The 26,024-nt window shown below is 39.7% G+C and overlaps 5 protein-coding genes and 1 pseudogene across 10 annotated transcripts; 1 reads left to right on the top strand and 5 right to left on the bottom strand.

The window, feature by feature from the left end:
* Window positions 1-74: 74 nt before the first annotated feature.
* Window positions 75-13,384, bottom strand: SCAP (SREBP cleavage activating protein). The gene is made up of 7 exons (XM_018011116.2): window positions 12,099-13,384; window positions 7,462-7,812; window positions 7,190-7,373; window positions 2,533-4,834; window positions 1,858-2,060; window positions 1,443-1,797; window positions 75-1,379 (listed from the first exon to the last, which is right to left on the bottom strand). The coding sequence occupies exons 1-7, from the start codon at window positions 12,362-12,364 to the stop codon at window positions 1,201-1,203; spliced, it is 3,840 nt and encodes a 1,279-aa protein (XP_017866605.1). The 5' UTR covers window positions 12,365-13,384; the 3' UTR covers window positions 75-1,200.
* LOC108616156 (UPF0587 protein GA18326) lies at window positions 90-939 on the top strand. The gene is made up of 2 exons (XM_018011144.2): window positions 90-339; window positions 395-939. Exons 1-2 carry the CDS (start codon window positions 90-92, stop codon window positions 631-633), a joined length of 489 nt encoding a protein of 162 aa, XP_017866633.1. The 3' UTR covers window positions 634-939.
* Window positions 13,385-13,538: 154 nt separating the features above from the next.
* On the bottom strand, window positions 13,539-18,540 carry LOC108616151 (transmembrane protein 164). 6 transcript variants are annotated; one of them, XM_018011135.2, is made up of 5 exons: window positions 18,416-18,540; window positions 15,248-15,635; window positions 14,818-15,010; window positions 14,649-14,749; window positions 13,539-14,312 (listed from the first exon to the last, which is right to left on the bottom strand). In XM_018011135.2, exons 2-5 carry the CDS (start codon window positions 15,575-15,577, stop codon window positions 13,944-13,946), a joined length of 993 nt encoding a protein of 330 aa, XP_017866624.1. In that variant the 5' UTR covers window positions 15,578-15,635; window positions 18,416-18,540; the 3' UTR covers window positions 13,539-13,943. The 6 variants fall into 6 exon arrangements, with proteins under 6 accessions (XP_017866624.1, XP_017866627.1, XP_017866626.1 ...); XM_018011138.2 differs by lacking the exon at window positions 18,416-18,540 and adding an exon at window positions 17,573-17,645; XM_018011137.2 differs by lacking the exon at window positions 18,416-18,540 and adding an exon at window positions 17,447-17,582.
* A 719-nt stretch (window positions 18,541-19,259) lies between these two features.
* Window positions 19,260-21,508, bottom strand: LOC108616149 (facilitated trehalose transporter Tret1-like). Its single transcript, XM_018011132.2, has one exon. The coding sequence runs from the start codon at window positions 21,263-21,265 to the stop codon at window positions 19,928-19,930; it is 1,338 nt and encodes a 445-aa protein (XP_017866621.1). The 5' UTR covers window positions 21,266-21,508; the 3' UTR covers window positions 19,260-19,927.
* Window positions 21,509-21,775: 267 nt separating this feature from the next.
* Window positions 21,776-23,297, bottom strand: LOC108616150 (facilitated trehalose transporter Tret1 pseudogene; annotated as a pseudogene).
* A 755-nt stretch (window positions 23,298-24,052) lies between these two features.
* Window positions 24,053-25,929, bottom strand: LOC108615043 (trehalose transporter 1-like protein). The gene has a single exon (XM_089471837.1). The coding sequence runs from the start codon at window positions 25,832-25,834 to the stop codon at window positions 24,458-24,460; it is 1,377 nt and encodes a 458-aa protein (XP_089327963.1). The 5' UTR covers window positions 25,835-25,929; the 3' UTR covers window positions 24,053-24,457.
* Between the last annotated feature and the right edge of the window lie 95 nt (window positions 25,930-26,024).

Below are 26,024 nucleotides of genomic sequence, written 5' to 3'. Positions count from 1 at the left end.
TCAGAGCTGTCAAATTTACTAATAAGTCCGGCAGCACCTGTGATAGCAGCTGTTCTGTGTCCGTTCTGTGTCGGTTTTTATTTAGCAAAATGGTTCGCGTTGGATTGCAAATCTCTGCTACTCTCGAAAATATTGAAAAACTCGAAACACATTCTGATTATGCGTATTTCTTTAAACTAACCTGCAGTAATTGCGGTGAGACATCAGAAAAATGGCATGATATTACGGAGTCGGAGCGTACACAGCAAGATTCGCGCAATACTGCAGGTTTCAATTTCTTTATGAAATGCAAAATGTGCGCAAGGGAAAATAGCATTGACATCGTAGAAAAATCGAATGGTAAGCAGAGAATCCAATTCGAAAATATATACTTAACTGTCTTTCTCCTTATTAGTGCCTTATACCGCTGACGATGCAGGAAAATTCAAGACAATTGCAATTTTTGATTGTCGCGGCGTTGAGCCGGTTGAATTTTCTCCTCGAACCGGCTGGAAGGTTCTATCAGCAGACAATGGACAAGCCTTTGAAGACGTGGATCTATCCGAAGATGATTGGGTCGAGTACGATCAAAAAAATAAGAACTCAGTGGGCATTTACGAGTTTGCCTCTAAATTCGTCAAGCTAAAGAAATGAAAGACAATTTCAATAGAGCATTTGATAAATATAATATATATATAAAATAAAAAACCTTTTTGAATTTTTTTAAGAAGCAGGTTTCTTGCAGATTTACTTTCACATAGAAAATTTTAAGCGTACGTGAGGTCTAATAAATATATATTAATATAGTATATAAAATATAGATAATTAAATATTTAGTCATTTTTTGTTAGGCTGAGGCGCTTTAAGACACTATGTATTATTATATATATTAATATTATGCAAATATAATATATATATATATATATATATATATATATATATATATATATATATATATATTCCCTTCAATGATATTTGTAGAATAGTTGTACATACATACATTAAAAAATAGAGCTATGCTAGTTATTTAGCTAGATATCAAGGAATAAACACAACGCCACTATTAGAGATAAAGATTACCCTTAAGAATATAAATTAAATTAATGAATGCGTCAGTTAGATTACAATTTGTTTTAAGATTAAATCAAACAGAGAGCAATTGGTAACTGAGACGTGTTAAGAGCTACAAATTTAAATTCACGAATTCATGTTCTAGTTTTCTTAGAGGCACTTGTCCGCCACAATGGGAAAGCGAACAACGCGTATCTCGTTGCCATAGTCACAGACCACGGAGTCACAGGCGAGCATCATAAACTTTGGACACATCTGCAGGTTGGCAAAGTCTAGCTTAACCTCACGCGCCGGCTGACCCGTGCGCACATCCCACACAATGAGAGACCCTAAAAGAGGATTCAACAATTAGTATATTAAACAATACATATATAATATTATAATAAGCTTACCCATCTTGCTGGTGACCAGCAACGAGGGCGTCAGCATCAACAAGCTCGAATAAGCATTCGAGATTTTGATGGTCGTCAGCAAATTGCCCTGAAAGCGTTCCCAAACACAAATCCGCTCATCAGTGCCCAGCGAAATCACATAGCTGGGCGCACAGGCGAGGCAACTGACGGCTCCATCATGAGCCTGTATATTGTACATGCAGGCGCCCGTGAATAGGTCCCACACACAGAGCAGGCCATCCTGTGAGCCCGAGCCCCCCGTGCCGGGCTGCCAGCGATCAACAAAGAGGCAGGTCACAGGACCGCAATGTCCATGCAGTGTATACTCCATATCCGATTTGTTCAGGCAATACACCTGCAATCAACAATTACTTATAAGTATAGATCACCCTTAATTTTGTGTCATTGAACTCACCTTTAGTGTATGATCCTGACTGCCCGTGAAGACCATGTCGTTGACAACCTGCATGCATGTAATTGGTTGCTGGTGTGCCAAGCGCACGCCCTCTAAGGTAATTTTCATTTCTTCCTTGGTGGTCTTCTGCGCTGCATCCTGCTGATGCTGCTGTTGGTGCATCATCAGTCCGATGCTGCCCGTAGAGCCAGTGCGCACATGTGCTTTAACGAGAGATAAGGTACGATTTATATATTGAATTGTATTACGCGCTCAGCGATTGACGCTGATAAGGAAATAATACAACTATATACAATATGCGCAAATGATGAGTTTAAAAATAACAAACACGAATTGTATATGGTATAGAGGGTAATGAAAGGATACATAGAATAAAGGCGGCATACAACTTGTAACAGCTTTTAAACTGTTACGATTCTCTCTCTGTAACAACAGTTTAACGGTTTAGGTTTTGATTTACAGCGGCTAAAACGTTACAATTGAATTGTTATTTAACAGAAGGGTATTGATATATTGTATTAGTTCATAGATCTGTTAAACGCATTATTCGTTCATTGAATAAGCGGAACATAACAGCGCTCTAATAGACAAACATTAACTGCAATAAGCACAGCTTTAGATTTGATGATTTAAATAAATTTTGGTAAAGCGAATATTTTAAGACTTTATACTTACTGCGTCTGTAGGCGGAAGTAAATCCCCAATCGATCTGTTTGCCCTTATAGTATGTTTCCAGGCGATAGAAATCCAGACGTCCATTCAGACGTGCCACGATAACACGATCCCCATTCAAATGGATGTGCGTAATACCCTGATTACGCTTCGCATCCTCTTGATAGGCGCATTTCAGCACACCGGCTGGCACCTCCCACAGCTCGACCCGCCCATTGGCACAGCCGACGGCAATGAGATTATCAAAATAGTCCAAGCACCAGACGGGCGACGTGGGCAGCTTGCGCAGCAGGGTCTGCCCATCCTGTCGCGGATGCGCGATCTGCATATCGCTGCGCGCAATGCTAGCCAGCTGCTGGCCAGTTCGTCCATCCCATACCCGAATTTGACCCTTCAAGCAGCAGCTGATGATGTAGTTGCCGTCACAGGCCAAACACTCGATGCGATGCTTGTGGCCAGCGATTTGTGTGGGCACACCCTCCAGAATGTGTTCGGTCTCCTTGTAGGGCACCTCCGACTCGTGCCAGCTGGAGCGCCACTCAGCATAGTTGCGCGTGCATATGCAGCGATAGAACACGACCATTGTGTAGCACAGCACGAATATGCTAATACAGCAGAGCAGCACGGCAAAGAATATCTCCATGGGACTCTTTGGCACAAGGGGTGTGCCTCCAGCCATAACCGTTGGAGATTCCCGTCTGGCATCGTCGTCATTGAAGTCCAGTGGATCCAGGGCAGCAGCCAATGCCTTCCATTGAAAGTTCTGCTGCAGTTGCTCCTGTGGATTACGCATTAACGCTGCCAGCTCCGGGGAGATGGCATGCGTCAACCGTATGGTCGGCAGCAGGGCAACATATTGTCCACTCAGCGAGACATTGTACTGTTTCATAATGGTCGACCAGTGAAAGTTGGATAAGAAGTAGTTCAGCTCAAAGTTGGGATAGCGCAGTCGCTGCAGCTCTGCCGCCGTCTCATTGACATCGTGCAAGGGCTGCTCCGTCGTTGGCAGCAGGTAGCTGGGCGTGCTGCCCAACCGCTCGCCTGTTGGCTTAAAACCTTTCAGGAAGCTGCTGACAGCGCCACGTGTCGCTTGCAAGTGCCGCTGCAGCTCGTAGGCGGTGCTCATCGAGCCATTATTTTGCATGCTGAACAGCTGCTCCAGACAACCCGAGTTGTAGACGATCGAGCATATCCACACGATCATCCAGATCATGAAGGCGCGCTGGAAAAAGCGCGTACGTGCCCAGAAATTAACAATCTTGATGCGTTTGGGTATGCGTGCCTCCTGTGCAGCATGGGTGGCATGTCCATTGACCAACTGCGCACGGTCTCCAGCATCCGCGAAACATAACTTCGGATGCGACTGGGACCGTTGGAAGGTGCCCGGCACAAAGGGCGACATGGGCGACGGCGGCGGCGGTGCAGCGCCAAAGAAACGAAACTCCTGGCGAGCCAACGAACCACCGCCAGCCTGTCCATTGCCCAGCGTGCAGCTGAGCATCATCTTCGGCAAGTGCTTGGCCTCCGTGGTATATTCCGCCCGCTTAATATTCATGGCCAGTATGGTGGAGAAGAGCAGCATTTGCAGCATGAAGTCCGAAAGTAATCCGACAATCGCAAATACGCAAAACTCCTGTATGACCGGCACAAAGGTGGCCAGTCCAATGGTCAGGATGGTGATCTCTGTGAGCAGCGTCTTCGATATGTGCCATCCCTCCTTGCTCAAGGCTTGAGCTACGCGGATTTTCACATCGAACGTGCCATCCATGGACACTACGCTCTTGGTTATAACCAGGCTGTTCTCCAGGCCCACTAATATAACCAGATATGGAAATATGTCCTTGGACTGCAGCGATATGGTGAGCCCAAAGAAGAAGCACAGGCCCAACGACATGGCCAGGCTGCCGGACGTGGTCAACACGCTGCACAGAGCCAGCAACACTCGCGATCGAAACACATCCATTTTTCGCACAGAGAAGTAGACGTAGACGAATACTAAGACAAACGCCACGGATAGTGGCAGAAATTCCCAGATTTTGAATTCGCCTGGATAAAAGATGTACGTGATGGTCGGACCCTCCTCATCTGGGGACATAGCTTGGGACACGTTCAATGGTGGATAATAGCGCAATAGTTTCTCCTTCAGCGTGTCCAAATACTCTGGATCGTTCTTATTGAGAATCAGCGTGAGGGCATATTGTATGATGCGAGAGCGGGCTCGCAAAGGATACCGCTTGAAGCCCGTATCTTGCATGGGCAATCCGAATAACATTTCCGCCGCAGAAACTTTCGATTTTTGTAAATTCTAAAATGGAGAAAAAACAAAACACAGTTCAATTAGATCGGCATAGATAATGTTTATTTAATGTTAAATAATTGATCGACTGGGCAGCCCCTTATCTATGCATTGCCTCACAGCTGTACTTTGAAACCGCAAACTATTTCAATAATGAGACTCCAGACATGTGAGTCACATAGAGTGGTAATAGAAATTTATTAAGGGGTATCATCTATCTAACTACATGCACAAATTGATGATTGATGCCTAGCTGATGAAATTTGATCAGATTACAATACATTTATACATCGCATTTGAAACATTTTGTTAAATATCAAAAATATATATAAGAATTTCCCTTATCTGATTCTTTATCAACTAGCTCAATGTTTAACCACTTTTTACTTAGATAAAAGCGCTTAAAAAGTGCATTTACAATATATATATTCATTCCATTAGACTATAAATTTTATACTAGATTATTTTACTGTTATTTTATTGTAGCTATACTTTAGATGATAATTTATTCATTTTATTAGATTTTATTTTTTATTTGTACTTCTATAAAATAATTATATAAACTTTGTTTTCTTACTAATTTCGAAATTTTTGAGTGTATGAACATATAATTTGAAAATCATCGTTAAGTTTCAAATGATATAATTAAATTCTGCATGAATCCAATGAAGTAGCAAGATTTGAGAAGACAAGATTCAGATTTCTTGGTAATTTAACATATAAAACAACAAGAAACCACATGCGTCAGCCTATCACAATTCTATTTTTTTATTTCCACTTAACAAGCGTTAAATGCAAATCATATTTCTGATTTATTAAACACTCATTTGCCACTGAAATATTTAACTTCAATTTGGATCTAGCTACAACACAATCTAAGCCTTGGCGCTATTTGTTTTTATTTTCATTATCACTATTCTTCTTCTTCATTCCTAACGATTTCGGCTAAATGCTTTTTTTCCTTATTGTAATCTATACAATTGTAAATAAATTTTCGTTGACTTCTTATCTCTTGCCATGCCTCTTCAATAAACTTCCTTAGTGCTAAACTTATTCATAGCTCGTTTATCAGTCAGGAAACCTAACGAAAGTGTATTATTATTATTTTATATACTTAAGAAGTTTTCGAATTGTACGGAGCTCAACAGCATGAGCTGGGCGAATAAAACCATAACAATGTAGAATCAAATTTCGCGCCATCGAGCGAATGCCAAAACAGAAGTTGAATGACTCATAAAGCCAAAATCGTTGATAGATAAGTATATACACATATAAACAAATCTACACACTCATGCACACATGCATATCAGCAGGTGTGTCTCGCTGGTGTGTGCGTTTTCATTAGCACAATCAACAAGACAGTGTAGTTGGACTATCAAGAGGAACAAACAAAGAATAGCACAGGCTTGCCCCGTTCCCAATTGAGGCTCGCCAAGCATTATGCATAATATACTCGGACACATAAGCACCTTCACACATCCATAACTCCTATTAACACATACGATATTATTGCAATGCATTTAGCAAACGACCCTAAAACGGGTTTTTAAAAATAATAGCGCGTAAAAGGGAATTTGTTTGATTTCTATTAATATATATTATGTTAATATGTATTAGAATCAATCTTAAGATTACGTTAAATATTTTTGGGCATGTAACACGTATGTTAACAGTTTACATTTGTCAGTATTTAACATGTATGTTAACTTAACACGATTTCAATTGTAGGTAATTTGATCTCTTAAGCTGTAAAGCTGTTAGCTTACATGATGCCCGTCTGACATGTCAACGAATTTATTCTCTATTATTTATTCTGTTAGTATAAATTCTGTAAGTTCTACTACACTTTACTTTAAATTAGACAACTACGTAATAACATAACGAGGCTGTTGAAATATTAAAATTCAGAGAAAATGAAACTAGTAGCATGAAAAGAATATATTATTTGAACCTCTTTAGGCTATAGAATGTGGCTATAACTATCTAACTCGTATTTAACATACATGTTTAGGCAACACCTGGGCTATTATATAGAGAAAGACTCCCACTTGAATTGCCGAATCGTTTATGGCTAATTTGGCAGCTTGTGTGTAGAATCAATGTCACGGCTAATCAACAGCTGGCTACCAATTTCAAATATATGTGGCTAGCCATAATGTTTAACTGATAAGACGAACGGCTTTAGCCACCTAAACAAACGGCCTTTTAGCTAATTAAATGTATTACAGTCAAAGTGCAGTACAGAATTTACGAAATATTCCGAGTGTTTGAGCAAACACCATTAACTAACTGAATGTGAGCATTGTGAAATCCATTAGCCACACACTTAGTCTCGCTCACACACACACACACACACACACTTACATGATATTGAAAGATGGTATTTAGTATATTGGTATCTCTGGTAAAATTCTGGGCATTCTGGGTCCATAGATTCGCTGGGGATAACAATAGGCAGCCATATTCAGGGAAGATCTGATCCAATTGACTCTGGGCACCGCGCTTTACATTGTCCACATGCAGACAGTTTTGCTCCAATGTGCGCTGACTGCAAGGGAATTTGATTCAATTAAAGGCAATGTCATATATATATAGATCCATATACATGTATAAATACACATATCGTGTCTACTTACTTCTCGCTGCTCTGATGATTGCGCACAATTTCCAGCAATTTAAAAACTTCAGAAAGCGGCGCTCGGAACGCATCCATCAGCTGCATTTCATCTGCCCAAGGCAACACGCTCGCTCGCAGCGTTATCTGTTGCACATAGAAGGCCGGACTGCTCTGCGCCCAGGGCAGGCCGCCTCCGCCTCCCCCGCCACTGTTGCCCCCGCTGTTGCTTGCATTGAATGCTGCACTGGCTCCACTTTGGTTTTGGGCGGCTGCATCCGCTTCGGTAAAGAGCGGAGTATAGCGCCCCTCGTAAGGTAACACGATCTTGGTGGGTATAGTGCCGGGCAAAGGTATGTTCATGAGTGGATAGCTAGAGAGAGCGAGAGAGAGGGACAATGAGAATGAGAGACAGAGACCAGATGCTTTTAATAGGCCTATTAAACGAATCTTGTTAGTTCGGCTATTTTCAGAGCGGGCACGCGTTTGCGTTTTTTATACCCTGTAACTTCTATTAAATTAGTTATTAGTTATTAGCTCTGACGATAGTATGCAATAAATAAATTGCTCACTATGAACAAATATAATAGTTGTTGTAAGTTCAATTATTTAATTATTTATGCAATTGTGTATTGTGAATAAACATTGTGTACTTTTTTTTTTTAATAATTTAAAACTAATCAAACTCCATAGTTATTAAACTACCCATGCAAATTCTTCTATAAATATATTTTATATAATTTTATTTAATATTTCTTATAATCATATAATAATTGAATTCTATATGAAATATATACCTATGGAACACATGTATAATATGCTCCTTATTTTATGGGATTTCAATTTAATATACTATACTGTTCTATTTAGGTTTGTGCTTATTTCATTGCATTATTCCATCGTTAAAATTTGTATTTATGAATCAAATGAAGATCCATTTTCCAGTCTCTTTCAATTTTAATTCTCATTTGTATAGGGTATTTGATTGTCAACCACAGTTATCTTAATTAACCCAAACAGTTGTAGCTTTTTCTACCAGTGATCGTTAAATTTGTCATTTAACACGTGTGTCCCAAACGATTTCCCTAGACGTCAAAGGCCACATACATATACACATGTTGTATGGACACACGTATTTATTTGATCAACAATTCGGTTTAATGCTCAGCATTTCATATATTCAAGGTTAGCGGGCCACGGCGAAACGCGACCGAGCCCAACCGATAAGAGATTAGGCAAAGTAACCAAATAAATACAAAGCACTTGCTGCATTACACTAGCGATAAGGCGGAGGCAGGCGCAGCGTTTACTTGGCAGGTCCAAATTAATGAGGCCTTCACACTCAAAGGTGAAACGAGGAAGCGAGAGAGAGGTAGAAGTAGGTGAGATAGTCAGAGCGAATGTTTGATGGATCCAAATAATACTACATAAGAAACAAGAGCTAATTGTGTTTGATGTCGTGTCAACATTATCTCTGCATGTTGAATCGAAATGTTCGACTGAAATGTTAGGTAGACATGTTAAACTTATGTAAGAATTGAATTTGTTGATATATTGAACTATAAATCAGCTATTTTTCTCTATGCAAATTGCTATTGAATCAATCATCCTTTTAGCTTTAAAGGCAGCTTGATAAGGAATTTTAACTGTAGAACTTTCGCTTTGGCAATTCATACTCGCATTTAATGCGACGGCATTGAACTATACGTAATTTGTATTTTTATAATTTCAAAGAAAAATTGAAAATTTTTGAACAAAATTCGAAATATCCTTCTCTTGAAGTATTTTAATGGATTTAAAAGTGTTCATATTTAGGGTACATCTTTTTCTTAATTTTAACTAGAAACAGAAATATTTATTATACCCTAGTTATTCGGGTGCCTGACACACATGTAAAACTCAAAATAATCAAATAAGAATCAATAAACGATGCAGAGCAAACAGGAAGTGCTCGACAAATAATTATAGTATTATGAGGCTTTACGTTCAACGTGCTGTGCTCCATGAGACCGCCTGGAATTCTATCTATTCGAATTCGTGCATGAAATGGAGCAAGCACCACATGTGTAGGTCGCACACACATCAAAAATGGATGTGTGTGAGAGACACCGAGTGCGTGTGTGTCTGTATTAGAAAGTGTGTGAGTATGTATTATTGAATTATTCAATAATTTTAATTATCTATTGGACACTGTGCCGCAACCTGAGCACTTTTTGGGGCCAGTCTGGGGTCTAGACATTATTTATTTATTTGTTCATCATTTCAAATTGATAAAAATCTAAAGTGCGCGTGGCTCGATGCGAAATCGGACAAATTTATGAACATATAGACGAATGTATTATACATAATTGAAACGTTTTGCTCATTCTAAAAATAAATGTCTTGTTGGAATGTTCTTAATGTGACGACGAAAAGGTGCTACAATTGAAGAATCAAATTGCAGTCTATATAACAATGTATGCATATATGAATTTATACATATACATATATATATTACAATCCATTGATTATGTAGCAAATAAATAACTATTTAATTTGTTTTTGTGCATCTCAGACTTATCATCAACAAATTCAATTTATTTATTATTATTGTATATGAATATGTATATATATGTTTTTGAATAACTCCATTGACGCATGCCGTCCCGAGATTTATGAGTTCAATTATTTTTGCTGATAATGAATATTATAATCTAACTGTAATTCGAACAAATGCAATCAGCATTTGTCATTATTTTAGTAGGAAGTCTAAGGAAATATATTATGTTTGCAATTTCCAGAAACTGTCCCTTATTTATATATATTATAATATTTAATATATCATAATATAATCTTTTTTAAGACAACTCAATTTTCCGTTTTTATATAAAAATCGTTAGCGACATATTTTTATATTTTCTAGAACGCGAAATATAAATATTATTATGCATTATCTCTGAGAAATATTGTATTAATCTTACTAAAGTTTACTTATTAATTAAGTATTTCAAGAAGCACATATCAATTTTTTCTATTGGAAAATACTTTTTAACGCTTTGAAAAGTCTGAATTCATTTCCCTTACAACTATTCAAGGTTTTTAAATTTTAGTTTTTAACAAGTAAGAAAGCTCTAGTCGAGACTGCTCGACTACGAGATCCCCTGAACCCTTGGAGTGCTAGCTATTTCAATAATTTTTCGCGTCTTTCAGCTTACACAAGAAACACACACACATACACAAACACATACACACACAAGCACCCACGCATAAACACGCATGGGCTGCAGTGTGCGCTTACTATGAAAACTTAATTGCTTAATAACTTTTTTTTATCGACGTACGATCTTCATGAAACTTTCAGATTATGATTATAACATGAATATGCATGTAATTGCCAAAGCACAAGTCTCTAGTATTTGAAATACGCTTTTTACAAAAGTGAGGGTAGGGGGTGAATTTAGAGGTGGGGGGTTAATTTTAACAAAAATCGAAATTGTATAAATTGCATGTAAGCATACATTAAAAATTTGGAGACTCTAGCAATAAAGGTGTAGAAGATATAATTTTATAACTGGTTTTCGATAAGGTTTTTTATCGATAAAAAAAGATCGGGATGAGTTATCGATTTTTAATGATAAACTTGATATGCGCGCTGTAATTACGGACATTCTAAAAAAAATTTGAAGTCTCTAGCTCTTATATCTTCTGAAATCGACGCGTTCATACATACGGACAGACGGACAGACGGACAGACGGACGGACGGACAGACGGACAGACGGACAGACGGACAGACAGACGGACAGGGCCAAATCAACTCAGCTCGTCGCCCTGATCAAGAATATATATACTTTGTGGGGTCTGCCACGCCTCCTTCTGCCTGTTACATACATTTCAACAAAACCATTATACCCTGATTTCCCATTGAAAATGGGTTCAGGGTATAAAAATATACCAAAGTAGAGCCACATTTGTTTGATTTGAAAATGTGATAAAAAATAAATGATCTTTAGTCATGCAACTTTAGCACTGGGGTTGTTTATCCTGTGGGACACTGGGAATTACACATATGTGTTACATATATGTATATATTCATGTACACATACATGTATGTATTTGGCAAACAACTCTCGCTAATAAGAAACTTGCCAAATTTGTTTGCCCCTTAAACATATCTATGACAACGTAGATTTTCCAGAATTTACTTAGCAATTAACATTACTAAAATACAAACAAGTATATTAGCAAAAAAAATAAAATAAAAATAAAAATAAAAAAAATCGGAAGAAATAAACCTCTTAATTAATCGATACCCTCTAACCGGCTAAAAGTCGTATCTACAAATAAAATTTAGAGCTATGAAACGTGTTTATTAATTTGAAATACACCAAGCAAGATAATCCAGAGAGTATACGTTAAAAATAGTTAATCACTAAAACTTTTTAAATAAATGTTTAAAAACAATATAAATTGTCATAGAAACTCTAGCTGTAAATATTTCAAAATATTATCAACAAGCATCGAAAGTTGTAAATAAGCTCTAAATGAAAATATAACACACTAGAAACCGTTTTAAGTAAAAAGCGCGATGATTTGAACACAAATTTATGTCTACCCGTATGTATACCACATTGTTGGTACCATACCATTTTTAACATCACAGGGTATATGACGGAACTTACCACGACAGCAAAATCGCCATTAGGGCAATGCTGGAGGCGCATGTCGGATAACTGGATAAAAATAAGCCGTGCTTGTAGTAGAAATGCGACACCGACGCCGGCAGACCGGATGAGGTGGACGCCGTAGTTGAGGCGGCTGCGTTTGACGTTGGAGAATTGATTTTGAGCTTTGGCGATTTACCGTTGCCATTTGCAGTCAATGGTAGCGACGTAGACGCAGCAGCCGCAGCTGCTGCCTTGGCAGAGCCATCTGTTGCGGCTGCCATGCCGCCTATGCACAGCCTCTCTCACACACAGATATCTAGTGAGAGAGAGCACACGCGACCGGAATTTACAACACACACACAGGCACACGCGAGTAAACGCGGTAGAGTTATTGGAGTGACAGCGAGCGAGCGAGTGTGGTGAACTATAAGCGCTCGTTCTAAACGTAAACTTTGAGTTTTGGCCTTAGTAACTTTTCAATGCCAACAATTACGCAATTTCGCACATGCAACGCATCATTTGCGTAGGCAACAAGAACAGCAGTAGCAGCAGCAGCAACAGCAACGGCAGCGATATTATTTATTAATAGCTTTGATTTAGGTTTTGCCGCTGCCGTCGTTGCTTTGATTTTTACTTGTATAAGAATATCGACACATTTTTGCATTCTGTTGTCTATTGATTTTTCTTTTTCTTGCGCTTCATTCGCACCTTTTAACCTCCGTTTGTGGTTGTTGCCTGTGTTATTTTTGTTGCTGCTGTTGTTGTTAATTAATTGACATTTTCGCGCATCTTTACAGGCCGCGCGCGCACACAAACACACTTGCAAACGCACACGTACACACACACACGCCCTTACACAGATTCACTCTCCCATTTGCATACCCATTCAATTTAAGTACGCATATGATTTATGTTATTCCAGTTGTTATTATTGCTGGTGTTGCTAATGCGTTTTGTTATCAAATTATCACTTATTAAAATATCTTTTCGCCTATTTCTCAAATTCAGCTACACTCAGCACTTTTTTCCTTTACATTCTAGTTGGCTTTTTCTCTCTGCCCTTTTTGGTATATTTGCACGGCTGCGACGTAGAAAGTTTAACAAAGAACTTTCAATGTCTCGCCAATTGTTGATAACTTTAAAAACACATCTATGCTGCACTTTATATATATTTTTTCGTAAATCTATTGCCGTTGTGTAATTTTGTTGTTGTATTAAACACGTTTTCGCTTGCGGCTGGCGGACAAGCTCTGGCGTACTCACGTCACGATAACTTTGAAAGAACAACATAAAACAGCTGAGCTGAGCGAACACATAACCCACTGTGGGCACCCCAAAAAAAATTAACGCTTGCTCAAATGATAATGTTAATATCGATAACTTAACGTAACAGTCGCTGTTGCGGATTGACCAATCTGGCTGCTCATTTCAAATTATAATTTATAATAGTTCCGATTCGATTTGCATAGTGAGCTTGATTATTTATTTAGTTATATTTTGTATATCGCTTACGTTTAAAAATGTACATATTATTGTATGCATGCCTTTTGATTCTACACCAAATATCAAATGTAAAATTGTAATATAATTGAACGAGTTAGAACTTTTCGAACTGTTTCATTTCGTTTGAAGCAAACCTCAATGAGCATAAATCTTATTCCGAGTATTATATACATTTTAACTTATTTTGCTTTTGAAACAGCCCTAGACTAGACTAGCTACAATGGGTCACTCGCTCCCGTAGGAACCAGCCCCAACTCTTGATGTTGCTATCGCTGTTGTTGCTAACTCAACTAATAGTCTATAAATTGACGGGTATAATCGACGTAAACATATCCTGTTGTCCATGTACGCGCTGTACTAGTCAATCTTAGTGGTCGGCATCGTGTACTCAGCCGTTATTGAATCTGCTGACATGTACTCCTGCTGCACCGGCATCTGATGATATAGCACGTGATCCGATCCCGGTCCCGATCCCGATCCCAATCCCGTGCCCGAACCCGATACGGATCCCGTCGGCATATAAGTCTCACAACCATCGACAGCATTATTGTGTATGGCGTTCTCATTGCAGCGGCTCTTCTTCGAGGCAAAGATTAGGGCTGTGCCCTTGCTGAGCAGCGGACAGAGCAGCGTTTGATGACAGCATGCAAACAGTCTGTAGTTCTGGCCCTGAAACGGATCCGACACGGCCGCACACAGCATATGATCCAGGTTGATGCCCGTCAACTGCAAAGGAAAAGGAAAACTTTTATAATTTAAAATCAAACTAAACATAGGCTAGAAACAGAACTCCTCCGCTTCACTAGACTAAGTATATGAATTTTCCGTTCATCCCTGAGTCCAAAAAATATAAATAAAAGTGGTGCTTTTATCATCCATCTTCAATAAACCTATCTTCTATATTTTTCATCTGTTTGTCCATTTGTCTTATCCCCCATTTTTGATCCGAAAAGGTTGATTTAGTTACAATACATTATTCGTAAGAGCTTAAGCTCTCACACACAGTTGATAGAGAATTAAGAACCTTAATGAGATTGCATAAATCGTAAATTTATCACTTACTATGGAAAGCGGCGAGAGCAGCACAAAATGATAGAAGAGCATAAAGGCGGTGCCAATTTTGGACCATTTAAAGTCGCCCAGGTCCTCGATGGTGTAGGCGCCTGAAAGCAAACACGTTTCATTATATTAGATTGGCACTTGACTGACCGACTCTATATCGGCTAGTTACCAGTCCTCAAGATGTATATGGGTATGAGGTAGAGTAGAGCATGCTGTATCCAGTAGGTGGCTTGCTCGAAAGGATAGGTCCGGCCCTCGACCTCGGGAAATAAAAACGCAAGAAAAGGCCCATTCAAATTGCTCATCTGAATGCGAAACAAGGCCGTTGTTACCTTCGTGGGCTTGGCGGCAAGCAAATATATCTAGAAACGATAGAATACGAAATTATTATATAATTATATAATGTTTAAATGTTTGTTAGCGCAGTGTAAGCCATAGCGAACACTAATAAATACATGTTCGTCTTAAACTATACAAATGTCCACTACACTTATGTCCATTATACACCAAATCCGATTCGGTCGGGAGTGAGTATTATGCAGTCGGTAGCACCCGACAGTGAGAAATTCTCATTTAATTGGCATACATATAGATCTCACCTGAAGACACGTTTGCACATGGCATGGATTGAGTGCAAAGATCATCGAGCCGCCGGCCAGCTTGAAGCCCATCTCGATGCCAAAGATGACGGACATTGATATTAGCAGCAGCAGACGCATCGCACTGTGCGGCTTCTGGATCTCGTGTGCGGGCGGTAAGCGTATGGGAGCTAAGCGCTTCCACGATCCATGCATGATGTAGATGAAGACCACGGAGAGCAGTGCCGTTTCGGTCCAGCGTCGTCGATCGGTCATATAGTTAATGCACTCGGGTCCGGTTGTCCTAGGTATTTCGTCCGTAATGCCACCCACAGCCCAGTCCCAATCCATTTTGCTTCTTTTGTCTTAATGCGTCTGCGTTCAGCTGTAGCCTCGACTCTATAAGGAACTGCAATATAGAAATGGGGTAAGAACTTTTAGCAACAACCCCCTAAGTCGGCACTGGCATTGAAAATTAACCGCATTGCGTGTCGCTAACAACCCAAAAGGCATAAAACCAGATAAAGAAAATGGTTTTTTGTTTGCAAAGCGTTTAAATAAATTGCTTGGCGCAAGCCTTCCAAACAAACCCCATTAGAAGTGGGTCTGGACCTATAATAGAAAAAATACAAATCGAGCTCTCTGAGAGCCCAAGAAATACTCTCATAAAAACGTTTTTTAATATATGTTGAAATATGTAAAAAAAAAAAAAAAAACACGGTATATAATAATATTTTATAAATATAGAAAGAAGTACTGTAAATAGTAGATTGATCTAAGTAACATTCTAAACTCTCGATTGCAAAGTGGCCTCTAGAGTTTTTGCTAATACCTACATCTAATCGCCGTTAAAAGGGGTATTCGAACTTCGACTTAAGTTTGGCCTTTGTTTTTCACTTTTACTTCCGTCTTTATTACGGAAACCGTGAAACGATTCGGAGCATGAGTAAAAATACGTTAATGCCAAACAGGTGTACGCTAAACCCATTTACCCAAACCTCACCTCAGCTAACCATCCAATCTAACCTGCAACCCCACTCAGCCCTCGCATTCCTTTTTTGGCCACCTGTCAAGGGAGAGGCGTTGCATACATGGGCGTGGCATGTGCATTGTGTGGGCTGGTTGTTAAGTTGACAGCAATAAAATAAAGCAAGAACAAAAGAAAGCAAAGAGGTCAGCTATTGAGCTGGCTTTAGGGCAAGGTATAACGGCAGGTGACCCGTGCAAAAATGCTCTATATATTACAGAACTAAATTGAAAATGAATTGTTGTCGACGTTGACAGCTGCCGCAGTTGCGTCTAAGCTTGGCCAAGTGCCAAGATCGAAAGCAAGATGTCAGATGGTCAGCGCAATACCCTTCCTATTTCCATTCTCAATAGTAGCAACTGTAGTTGCCTGCCTTGAAGCAACAACCACTGTGTCTATACACATACACATACATGCATCATCAAATGACACAATAAATACACGCACTGTCATTGTAGCACATGCATTATAATGCTTAGCTATGGACGCTGAATATTTCGACGCCTGTGTCCATCTATGCATTGAGTGCACTTTTACAATCACATATTTTAAAGCCTACTTTCCAGCGTCCTTTGCTGACGAATGAAGGCCTACTCACACTCACACATCTAGGCTTGATGAGCCATATACATGCAAATATCCAATGTCAAACACACAGACACAACCGCAGACAGCCGTTATTGCACTTTTCATTGTCAAGAACACGCAGCGAGAGCAAATGCATGTGCTAGTGAATCGGAAAGAAAGAGAGTGTGAGAGAGAGAGAGCGCAACGGCAGAAATAGGAACAAATAAATTGTTTACAAGGTTTCAGAATGGAGAGAGCGAGCAGAGCAGTGACAGCAAAGCTTGGCCGGCCAAGCGCCATTTGTGTCAGCTGATTGCTAAAAGCAAGCGGCAGAGGGCGCCACCCCAGCAACACAACAGCCTTTTGATAATTCGATTTTTCAATGAGTTTAATACTCTAATGAGCTTAATTAGCAAAATACATATAATTTAACTGTACATTTACTTAAAATATTTATTTATTGCTAATAATTTTACACTTCTGAGTTACGCTATTAATACACACAGCCACGTGATTGCTTAGAAAGCTTTACGCGATACTTGAATCCACTTTTTTTTCTACATTGGACACATTTTGTTTATATGAGAGCACATTCTTGATTTATTTATATTTATGCACTCGCTCACTTATGAAATTGCATTGTGAATTGCCTCGAAATGAAAAGCGCAACAATAAAATAAATAGAATTTATGCTTGCAGCGTATGATAATACACGTCGCAACGTCAACTGTAAATGCGACTGCGATTCTTACTGACTGATTGTTGGCGCTCTGTGTGTTCTTATTCCCCAACTGGGGGTTGTTTCCGGTCTTGATTTGTTTTCGATTCCTTTCACGTAACAATAAATACTTAGCATTGAAGTACTATAAGCTAGAATCGAAGAAAACTTAGCTACTTTAATTGTGATATATATTTGTATATCTCTTCGGCTCTAGCAATATTCTGAAAATGTACTGAAATATAAACCAAATTTCAACATTTCGCCTCATAAAGTAAACGTTGCTCCTTTCAAGTCCTTCAACATAAGCATATTCACCACAGCATTAGCAGCGCCAAATCTACCACCCTGTAAACCCGCTCAGAGAGCGTACGGTTTGCATGCTCTCTTTATAGCATTCGTATGTTAAACGAGGTCTCTGGCAATTTGGCGCCAAAACAACGGATGAGAAGCGAGCAAAACAAATACATATGCACATATATGCATATGCAAGCACAAATTTACAGGCACATAACACATACATATATGCATATATGTATGTATAGGAAGATAGCTGCATATTTATACATATACATATATGTATGACAAATTGGATTATAAGCAGACAAGAAATGCGAACGCGAATGAACACAAAATGTTGATCTGTTGAGAGCAGCTTTGCCGATAATTATGAGATACATATGTATGTGCATATGTGTGTATGTGCACACTCATGTAGGCATATACATACATATATGCATGTACATATGGGTCAATGCATAGTGGGTGATATAATTAAATGTATTAGTAGGTTATTCAATGTAAACGCAGTTCTTAAGTATTAAAAGTCCGTCAATTTTATTAGATGCAATATTTTATTGCTAAGCTTTTAAGTAACCTTGTAAAAAGTGCTCGACTAACGATAATGCGCGAGTTTACCGTTAGCGACCGTAATAGTCAAGCGCGCGAATGTAACTGTAATTAAGCGTATACTGAGGAAGAACGATGAAAACAGAGAGCCATAACATTAACAAGAATGTAATAAGTGAAATTGACCGACTAGCAGATATCCTGTACGTAATAAATCTGAAATTTCAGTAAATACTGAAATTATCAAACTTATTAACGATAGATATTTACTAAGCAGAATAAGCCTACATTTCAAATAGAGGTGAAAACAAGAGAATGTATTTTTCGAAATAACACAATCAGTTTTACATACATGTCACTATCAATAATAGCTGGAATCCATTAATTTATAGGGTATACGAACTACATGCGACAAAGCAAGTGGCATGATATCATGGCAAATGGAAAACAAACTGCGAGTAGAACAGCAACAGACACATCCATGTAAATCAAATTAGCCAAATGCAAATGAATTATTTACAGTTATGGTGCACATCCGCTATTCCAATGCCGTTTCCTAATAGTAGGAATAGTTAACAGTTGCCCTTGATTAGATTACACACACACACACACATACACACTCACATGCGATGTATGTGCATGAAAGGCAATGCCTCTAATTATTAAACTAATCGATAAATCGATGTGACAAATGATTGTTAAACACCTGATGTGACAAGAGCCAAATGGATCGAACTGCTGGAATAACGGTAACTAAGAAATGCAAGCACAGTGTTGCACTGAAAACAAATTCGCACCAACAAGTAGACGGCATCTCGGCTACATATTTCTTCTTTGTTAAATAAAAGAAATTTATTTTAATAAAATACATATTTAATATATATTCATTTATATAATATTGAAATTTTGATAAATAATTTGAATACATAAATTTAGAAATTTGCAGAGTTTGGTAATGATTCGATACTTAAAAGCAAAATGATTTCGCCAACTTAAATTACTATTATTCACGATCCATTCCATAAATAGATATTAGTAGATATTGAGATATTCCATTAACTGTTCATTAATAAGTCTCTTAGACGATACCCACTCAATGTCTAATACAATGATGGGAAAACATATGCATTCGCCACGGTGGTATCAGCCTTACAATCATAGATTTTGTGCAAAAGCTGACTAACCACTCGTGTCAGTTTACTATCTGGACTGAACTTAATTCCATTTAACACAATCTTAGATAGTTTGACAAGTCCAAAGAACACGTATAACAGTTTACCCTGTAATTACTCTACGCACTCCCGGTATACGAAGGTATTCTCAGCGTAAAACAAATATATTACTTCTGCGCTAAACGTTTAAAATATCTATATGGAACGAAAATTTAGTACTATATTGACTCTGAAAATTATTACAACTTGACTAAGCTGATAATCTATCCGAGGTGTGTCTTGTGTCTTGTGTCTATCAGCATTTATCCAAATTTGGAAGATTTCACTAAGGGACATCTGTTCGTACGTTTGTCTCTGAGTGTGACTGTCTAATTCTTTGGCTTGCCTTGGAGCTCTGCTTGGATTTGATCCAAAGTCTTGGCTTTTGTCTCAGGCACAACAAAAATGAAAAGAAAGGCTAGCAATGCGATGGCTGAGAACATCCAAAAGGTTGCCGCCGACCCCATGTGCTTCAAGCATATTGGGAACAATATGGTGACATGAAATCCAAATATCCACGTCAATGTGCCAACTATAGCGCCACACAGCGGCTTCACATCCTCCGCAAAGAGCTCGGCCATGATCAACCACGGCACGGGGCCAAAGGCCATCGAGAAGACGAAGACGAATATGCAGACCACTACTATCGGCAGCCAGTCCACATGCTTGCGCATTAGCCAGTGGAAGTAGACCCCCATCAGGAAGTGGCTGACGCACATTATGGCAGCGGCGACGAACAGGAATATGCGGCGCCCGCCACGATCGATGAACAGGATGGACGGTATGACGGCAACGCAGCCAACGATTCCGATTATAATGGTGCACACCTCAGATGCTATTCCGGCGCCGGCGTCTTCGAAGAGCTTCGTCGTATAGAAGGCAATGGCGTTGATGCCACAAAACTGCTGCAGGGCGAGCAGCGTGATCGATATGCCAAGGCCCTTGCGGGTGGTCTTGCGGCACATACCGTCGTGCATATTGACCTTCTCCTTCTTAGCCTCGGCAGCCATGGCACTCAAATCGGCGGATATATCCACATTCTTTCCGCGCAGCCAGTACATAATCTTCTCCGCCTTATCTAGTTTCCCTTTCTGCACGTAGTATGCGGGCGACTCGGGCATCCAAATGAATAACAAGAAGTAAGCAGCGGGAATGATAGTGGAGAAGATGTTGAAGACCAGTAAGCTGACATAGCCGCCGACGATGTAGCTGATCAATATGCCAATGGTGAGCCACAGCTGATAGAAGCAGCCCATTATGCCGCGCGTTGCCACTTCGGATATTTCCGTATTGTAGATGGGCACCAGTATAGGGTAGACCCCGACCGAGGCTCCCGTTAAGAATCGTCCCACCTGCGCCATTATCACATGCGTTGCTGCAGTGATCAAGATCCAGCCCAGCAGCAGTGGAATCACCACCGCCAGCATCACTATTTTGCGTCCACAAACGCCAGCCAGAAAGCCAACTGGCAAACAAGTGCAAGCAGCGCCCAGAGGTACCAGCGCGGCCATCCAGCTGAATTCTGCATCGCTGGGCTTAAAGCGCTTATATCCTCTTCCTTTTGCTATTAGCATTTGGGCTGGTCCCGACCAACCCAAAACCATGCCCAGGCATAGGGCGCCAAGTGAGCCAATCAAGCCGGCAATATATTGTTTTTTTATGCCCATTTAAATATATGATATCATTTATAGATATATGTAGAGGTATTTATACATACGTATATGTATATAATTATATTAAAATGGTATTATTTTTCTTTTTTTTTTTTTCTTTTTTACAAATTGATGTGTATCTGTATCAGTTTCCAATTGAACTATGTCAAATTACTACAGTTCAAATTACAAGTGTGCTAGATTCTAGAAAATGTTAGAAAATTTGCAGTTTTCTGTAAAGTGAATCTGGTATCTGCTGCCAATCAAGCCTAGATCTATACTAAACTATAGCTGAAAGCACAATACACCAGCCGTCCTATATTGTACCTATATTATAATGTAATATAGCAATACTATCTTTGTTATACCTTTTCTCTACTTATACCCTGTCCTATATATATTGTATACAGCACTATTATACCTTTACTGCACTACATCATTGTACACTATACTAAAATTCTGGATGAAAATACAGAAAGTGTAAATTCTCTTAAGCAACCAACTCAACAGTGATGCGACCCAGTAATGAAAGACGATTTTTGGTTAAACATTTATTTTTGACTATTACTTGCCGGAGAGCAGAGCTTGAATATCATCCAGAGGCTTGTTCTTTGTTTCTGGGACGAAAAAAATTACAAATACGCAGCCCAATACTGCGAAAATTGTAAATATCCAAAAGGTAAAGGCAGGACCGATTGCATCTAATGTAACTGGAAACAGTTTGGTCACGCAAAATGCAAAAAGCCAACTGGAGGTGCCTACAATTGCACCACACACCGGCTTCACATCCTCTGAAAACAGCTCGGCCATGATTAGCCACGGAACTGGGCCGAAGCCCAACGAAAATCCAACTATAAATAAGCTTATTGCTAAAATTGGTAGCCAGCCAACATCCTTCTTTTTGAGCCACTCAAAGTAACATCCCATTATTAGGGTAGTGGCACCCATCACAATTGCCGAGATGAGCAGCAACAGTTTGCGGCCAGCTTTCTCAACCAATAATATTGCAGCTATCGTGGCAACCACCTGGACGAGGCCAATGATAATAGTGCTAACATCGGCGCTCAGATTCGTGCCAGCTTGAATAAAAATGGAGGTCGCGTAGAATAAAATGGCGTTGACACCTGTCAACTGCTGCAAGAGCATGAGTGTTATCGCTATACCCAGACCCTTAAGGGTCACCTTACGCGAGAAGGCTTCTTTAAAGGAGGCTGTCTCCTTTTTCGAATCTGCTATTATCGTGTTCAGTTCTCCGGAAACATCTACATTATCGCCTCGCAACCACTTCAGTGCCTTCGCTGCCTTCTCTGTCTCGCCCTGTTGGGCAAGGAACACTGGTGATTCGGGCATCCAAAACATAAATAACACAAACAACAGTGGCAAGATGGTGCACAGGATGTTAACCACGAGTGGGTCACAGTAGGCGCCCACAACAAACCCGTAGAGAATGCCATGCACAATCATTAATTGAAAGAAACAGCCCATTGCACCGCGTACGGAGAGCTGGGCGATTTCTGTTGTGTAAACGGGCGCCATAACACAAAACGAGCCGCCGCAGGCGCCGACAATAAATCGGCCAATGTACAGCATGGCAGAGTGTTGCGCACCTAGAATCAATCCCCATCCAATTAAATAAGGTATACATATGAACAGCATGATTAATCTTCGTCCATATTTGGCAATCAATATTCCCACGGGTATGCACATGCAAGCAGCTCCAAATGTTAACATCGAACTGATCCAGCCCCAACTATCTCCCGATACGGTAAATTTATAGGCTTTTCCTGATTTTATTGGGGGCTCCATTGGCCCTGTCCAGCCAATAGAGGCGCCCAGGCAAAATGCTCCGAATGCCGCTGCTAAGCCAGCGAAATATTGCCTGACTACAGGCATACTTAATCTCTAATATTTAATACTTGTTCTGTAAATTTTCAAATCAATAAATGTCCGAGAAGATAAAACTTATTTAAGCGAGAAACTATCTGCCGAACTAGATTTTGTACAACAAATATAAAAGCCGAATTTGGTAAGCCAACTATGTTTCAATATGAACAAAAAAAGCGCTGAAGGCGCCTAAGTAATTCAAAATTTATATTCTTTTTTTTTTTAATTGTTGTTTATGCTGCACCAAAGATAGAGTTTCATATTCACCACAGCTCCAGCACTAACAGCGCCCACTGTTAAAAAGCACGCGTGAGTCGCCAATGCTGCCACCCTGCAGGCATATTGAGTGGTGTTTGAATGAAAATATCACCACAGATGAGTCGTGAGTGGCGTCCTGTTTCAAATCGCCTGGCCGTTAACACCTTGCCGGTTTGTGGCATAGACCGGACAAGTAGTGTAAAGCGTTTTGCACACTTTTTTTCGAGCATTAGTTCCCACACCACTTCGTATTTGCTCGGCTCCTCACTTTTAGGCTCGGGCTACGAAAATTTGGGAACACAAAATCATTTAGCCTTATGCGCACGGCCGAGTTGATCGACTGTTGAACAAAAGCTCCCTCTACGCTGAATGTTTCCCTTGCTCTCTCTTTCTCTCTGTTCTGTGGTTAGTGATCTTGCATAGAAAGTGCCTAGAGTCCTCGACATTAAACATTTGTTTTACTATCTCAATATCAGTATCCGCTAAATTCATTTACTCTTAACAAGCATAGGCTAAGTAGGTATTGAACAGAGCTTGAAGTCACACTCTTTCAATTGCTTTTAGACTCAGCTATGTATATGATTTTATGTTTCATTGATCATAGACTCTAGTGTATGCTGTATCCATCTGTGAAGCTTTCATATTAATAAAGCAATCGACTACATAATTACTAACTTTATTCTGGATGCTTTTTTATAACACTTTTACAATCATGTTGGCGATGCTGATGCAGTGAAGCTAAGTTCTGAATCACCCAGGTAAGGCGCACCTCGTATTCCTTCTCATTTCGTTTTTTTTTTTTTTTTTTTTTTTGACGAAAAGTTGTGTTATTGTAAATCATTAGCCTTGTTTTAGCTTTCTAGGAAGTACTTAAGCTCTTACTGCAGACACTGGAATTTATTGAACTTGGCGTCAATCCAATCAATTTTAAAACTCAAAAAATAATCTAAAAATTGCAATTGAAAGCAATTAATTTGAAGCAGTTGACGGCATTTCGAAGATCATTTCATAGTCTTGTATTCAGTCCGTAGCAAAGGTTGAATGTAAGCGTGTTGTTTGTGATATTTATTTGGTAACGGTATTCCGTTTTTCGTCCAACATTTCTTTACTATCGGCAAGCTTTTTAGTCTCTGGCACTAATAAGTATATAAATATCAGGCACAAAAATGCGAGGGCTGTAAATATCCAAAAGCATACGGCCATATTCCAAACGTGCAATATATATGGAAATGACACCGCCCCGCAAAAACCAAATAGTTCATTAAGAGTCCAAACGACACTAGCTGCCAGAATTTCAATATTCTCTCCAAACAATTGGCGCATCATGACGAACGGATAAATACCCACGCCCAGTCCAAAAAAGAAAGAGAAGCAACAGAAACTCACAATGGGCAGCCATTGAAGCGAATGCACGTAGTTATCCTTCATCTGAAAATAAATGGATTGCAAAGCACAATTTAGTGCCACCATTATGATCGACCATATCATCAGAGTTCTACGACTGTCAAATTTGTGCACCGAAATTAGGGTAGATATTAAAACAGAGATTCCAATAAATATGATAGAAACTTTGGAGTCCATGAAAATCTGGCTATCAGCCGCGTCTAGCATAAGTGTGGAATACATTATGATAGCGATGCTGCCACATAAGTTCTTGAACGCCACCATGATCGTGCATATAATAATTGCCTTGGCCGAGGCTAAGCGCCGCAATTTCTGACAGCTGAATTTATTATTGTCTCGAAGTCTTTCTATGGCCCCCATTATGTCGTCATACTCTCGAGCCGCATCCATATGCTTGCCCCGTAGCCATTGAAGCGAGCCAATGGCCTTCATCTTCTTGTTCTTAAGCATGTAATACACCGGCGACTCCGGCATCCACACAAAGGTGAGCAGGAACACGGCCGGCGTAACGGCGCAGCCGTAATTTAGGTAACGCATATTGTTGAAGGCGCCCAGGATATAAGCATATAGGATTCCCAGATAATAGAATATTAAGGGGAAATTGCCAATATATGGCTTCACTTCCACTTGAGAAATTTCCACACAGTACACCGATGCGATTATCGTATAACAGCCGGCGCATAGTCCTTGCAGCAGCCGCGAGAACATGAGCAAATACATATTAAACGGATACATCGTTAGCACCCATCCTGCTATGTATGGGGGCACCACTAACAGCATTATCAACTTCCGGCCTATACAGTTGGCTAACGCAGCGGCCGGCACCATCGTTAGGCTGCACCCCAAATTGGCCATTGCACAGGCCCATCCATATTCGGTCAGTCTCACTGCAAAACCATAATACTTTTTATCCGTAACAGCAAAAACCGAAGGTGCTGACCAGCCGATTGTGACACCAAAATTAAATACGCTGAGTGAAGCTAAAACTGCCGCTATATATTGATTATGTCCACCAGGTCTGTCCCAAAAACTTGACATATCTTTTAAAATTTTGATTAAAAAATATCAAGTTTATTCCTACTATTCTAGCTATAATACATTAAACATAAACAGAGACACAGATCCAACGGTAATAGCGTTGCCACGGTGGCTACAGATTGTAACCGATAGCAGAAACCATAAATGCGATGTTAACAGTGTAGCCACAACAGTTGTAGATTACATGCAG

The sequence above is a fragment of the Drosophila arizonae genome, chromosome 5 (genome assembly GCF_054131065.1).
Source record: "Drosophila arizonae isolate 15081-1271.41 chromosome 5, UAZ_ARI_1.0, whole genome shotgun sequence".
Classification (NCBI taxonomy): Eukaryota; Metazoa; Arthropoda; class Insecta; order Diptera; family Drosophilidae; genus Drosophila; species Drosophila arizonae.
Note: the sequence above shows the minus strand (reverse complement) of the source record. Positions and strands in the feature narration are given on the sequence as shown.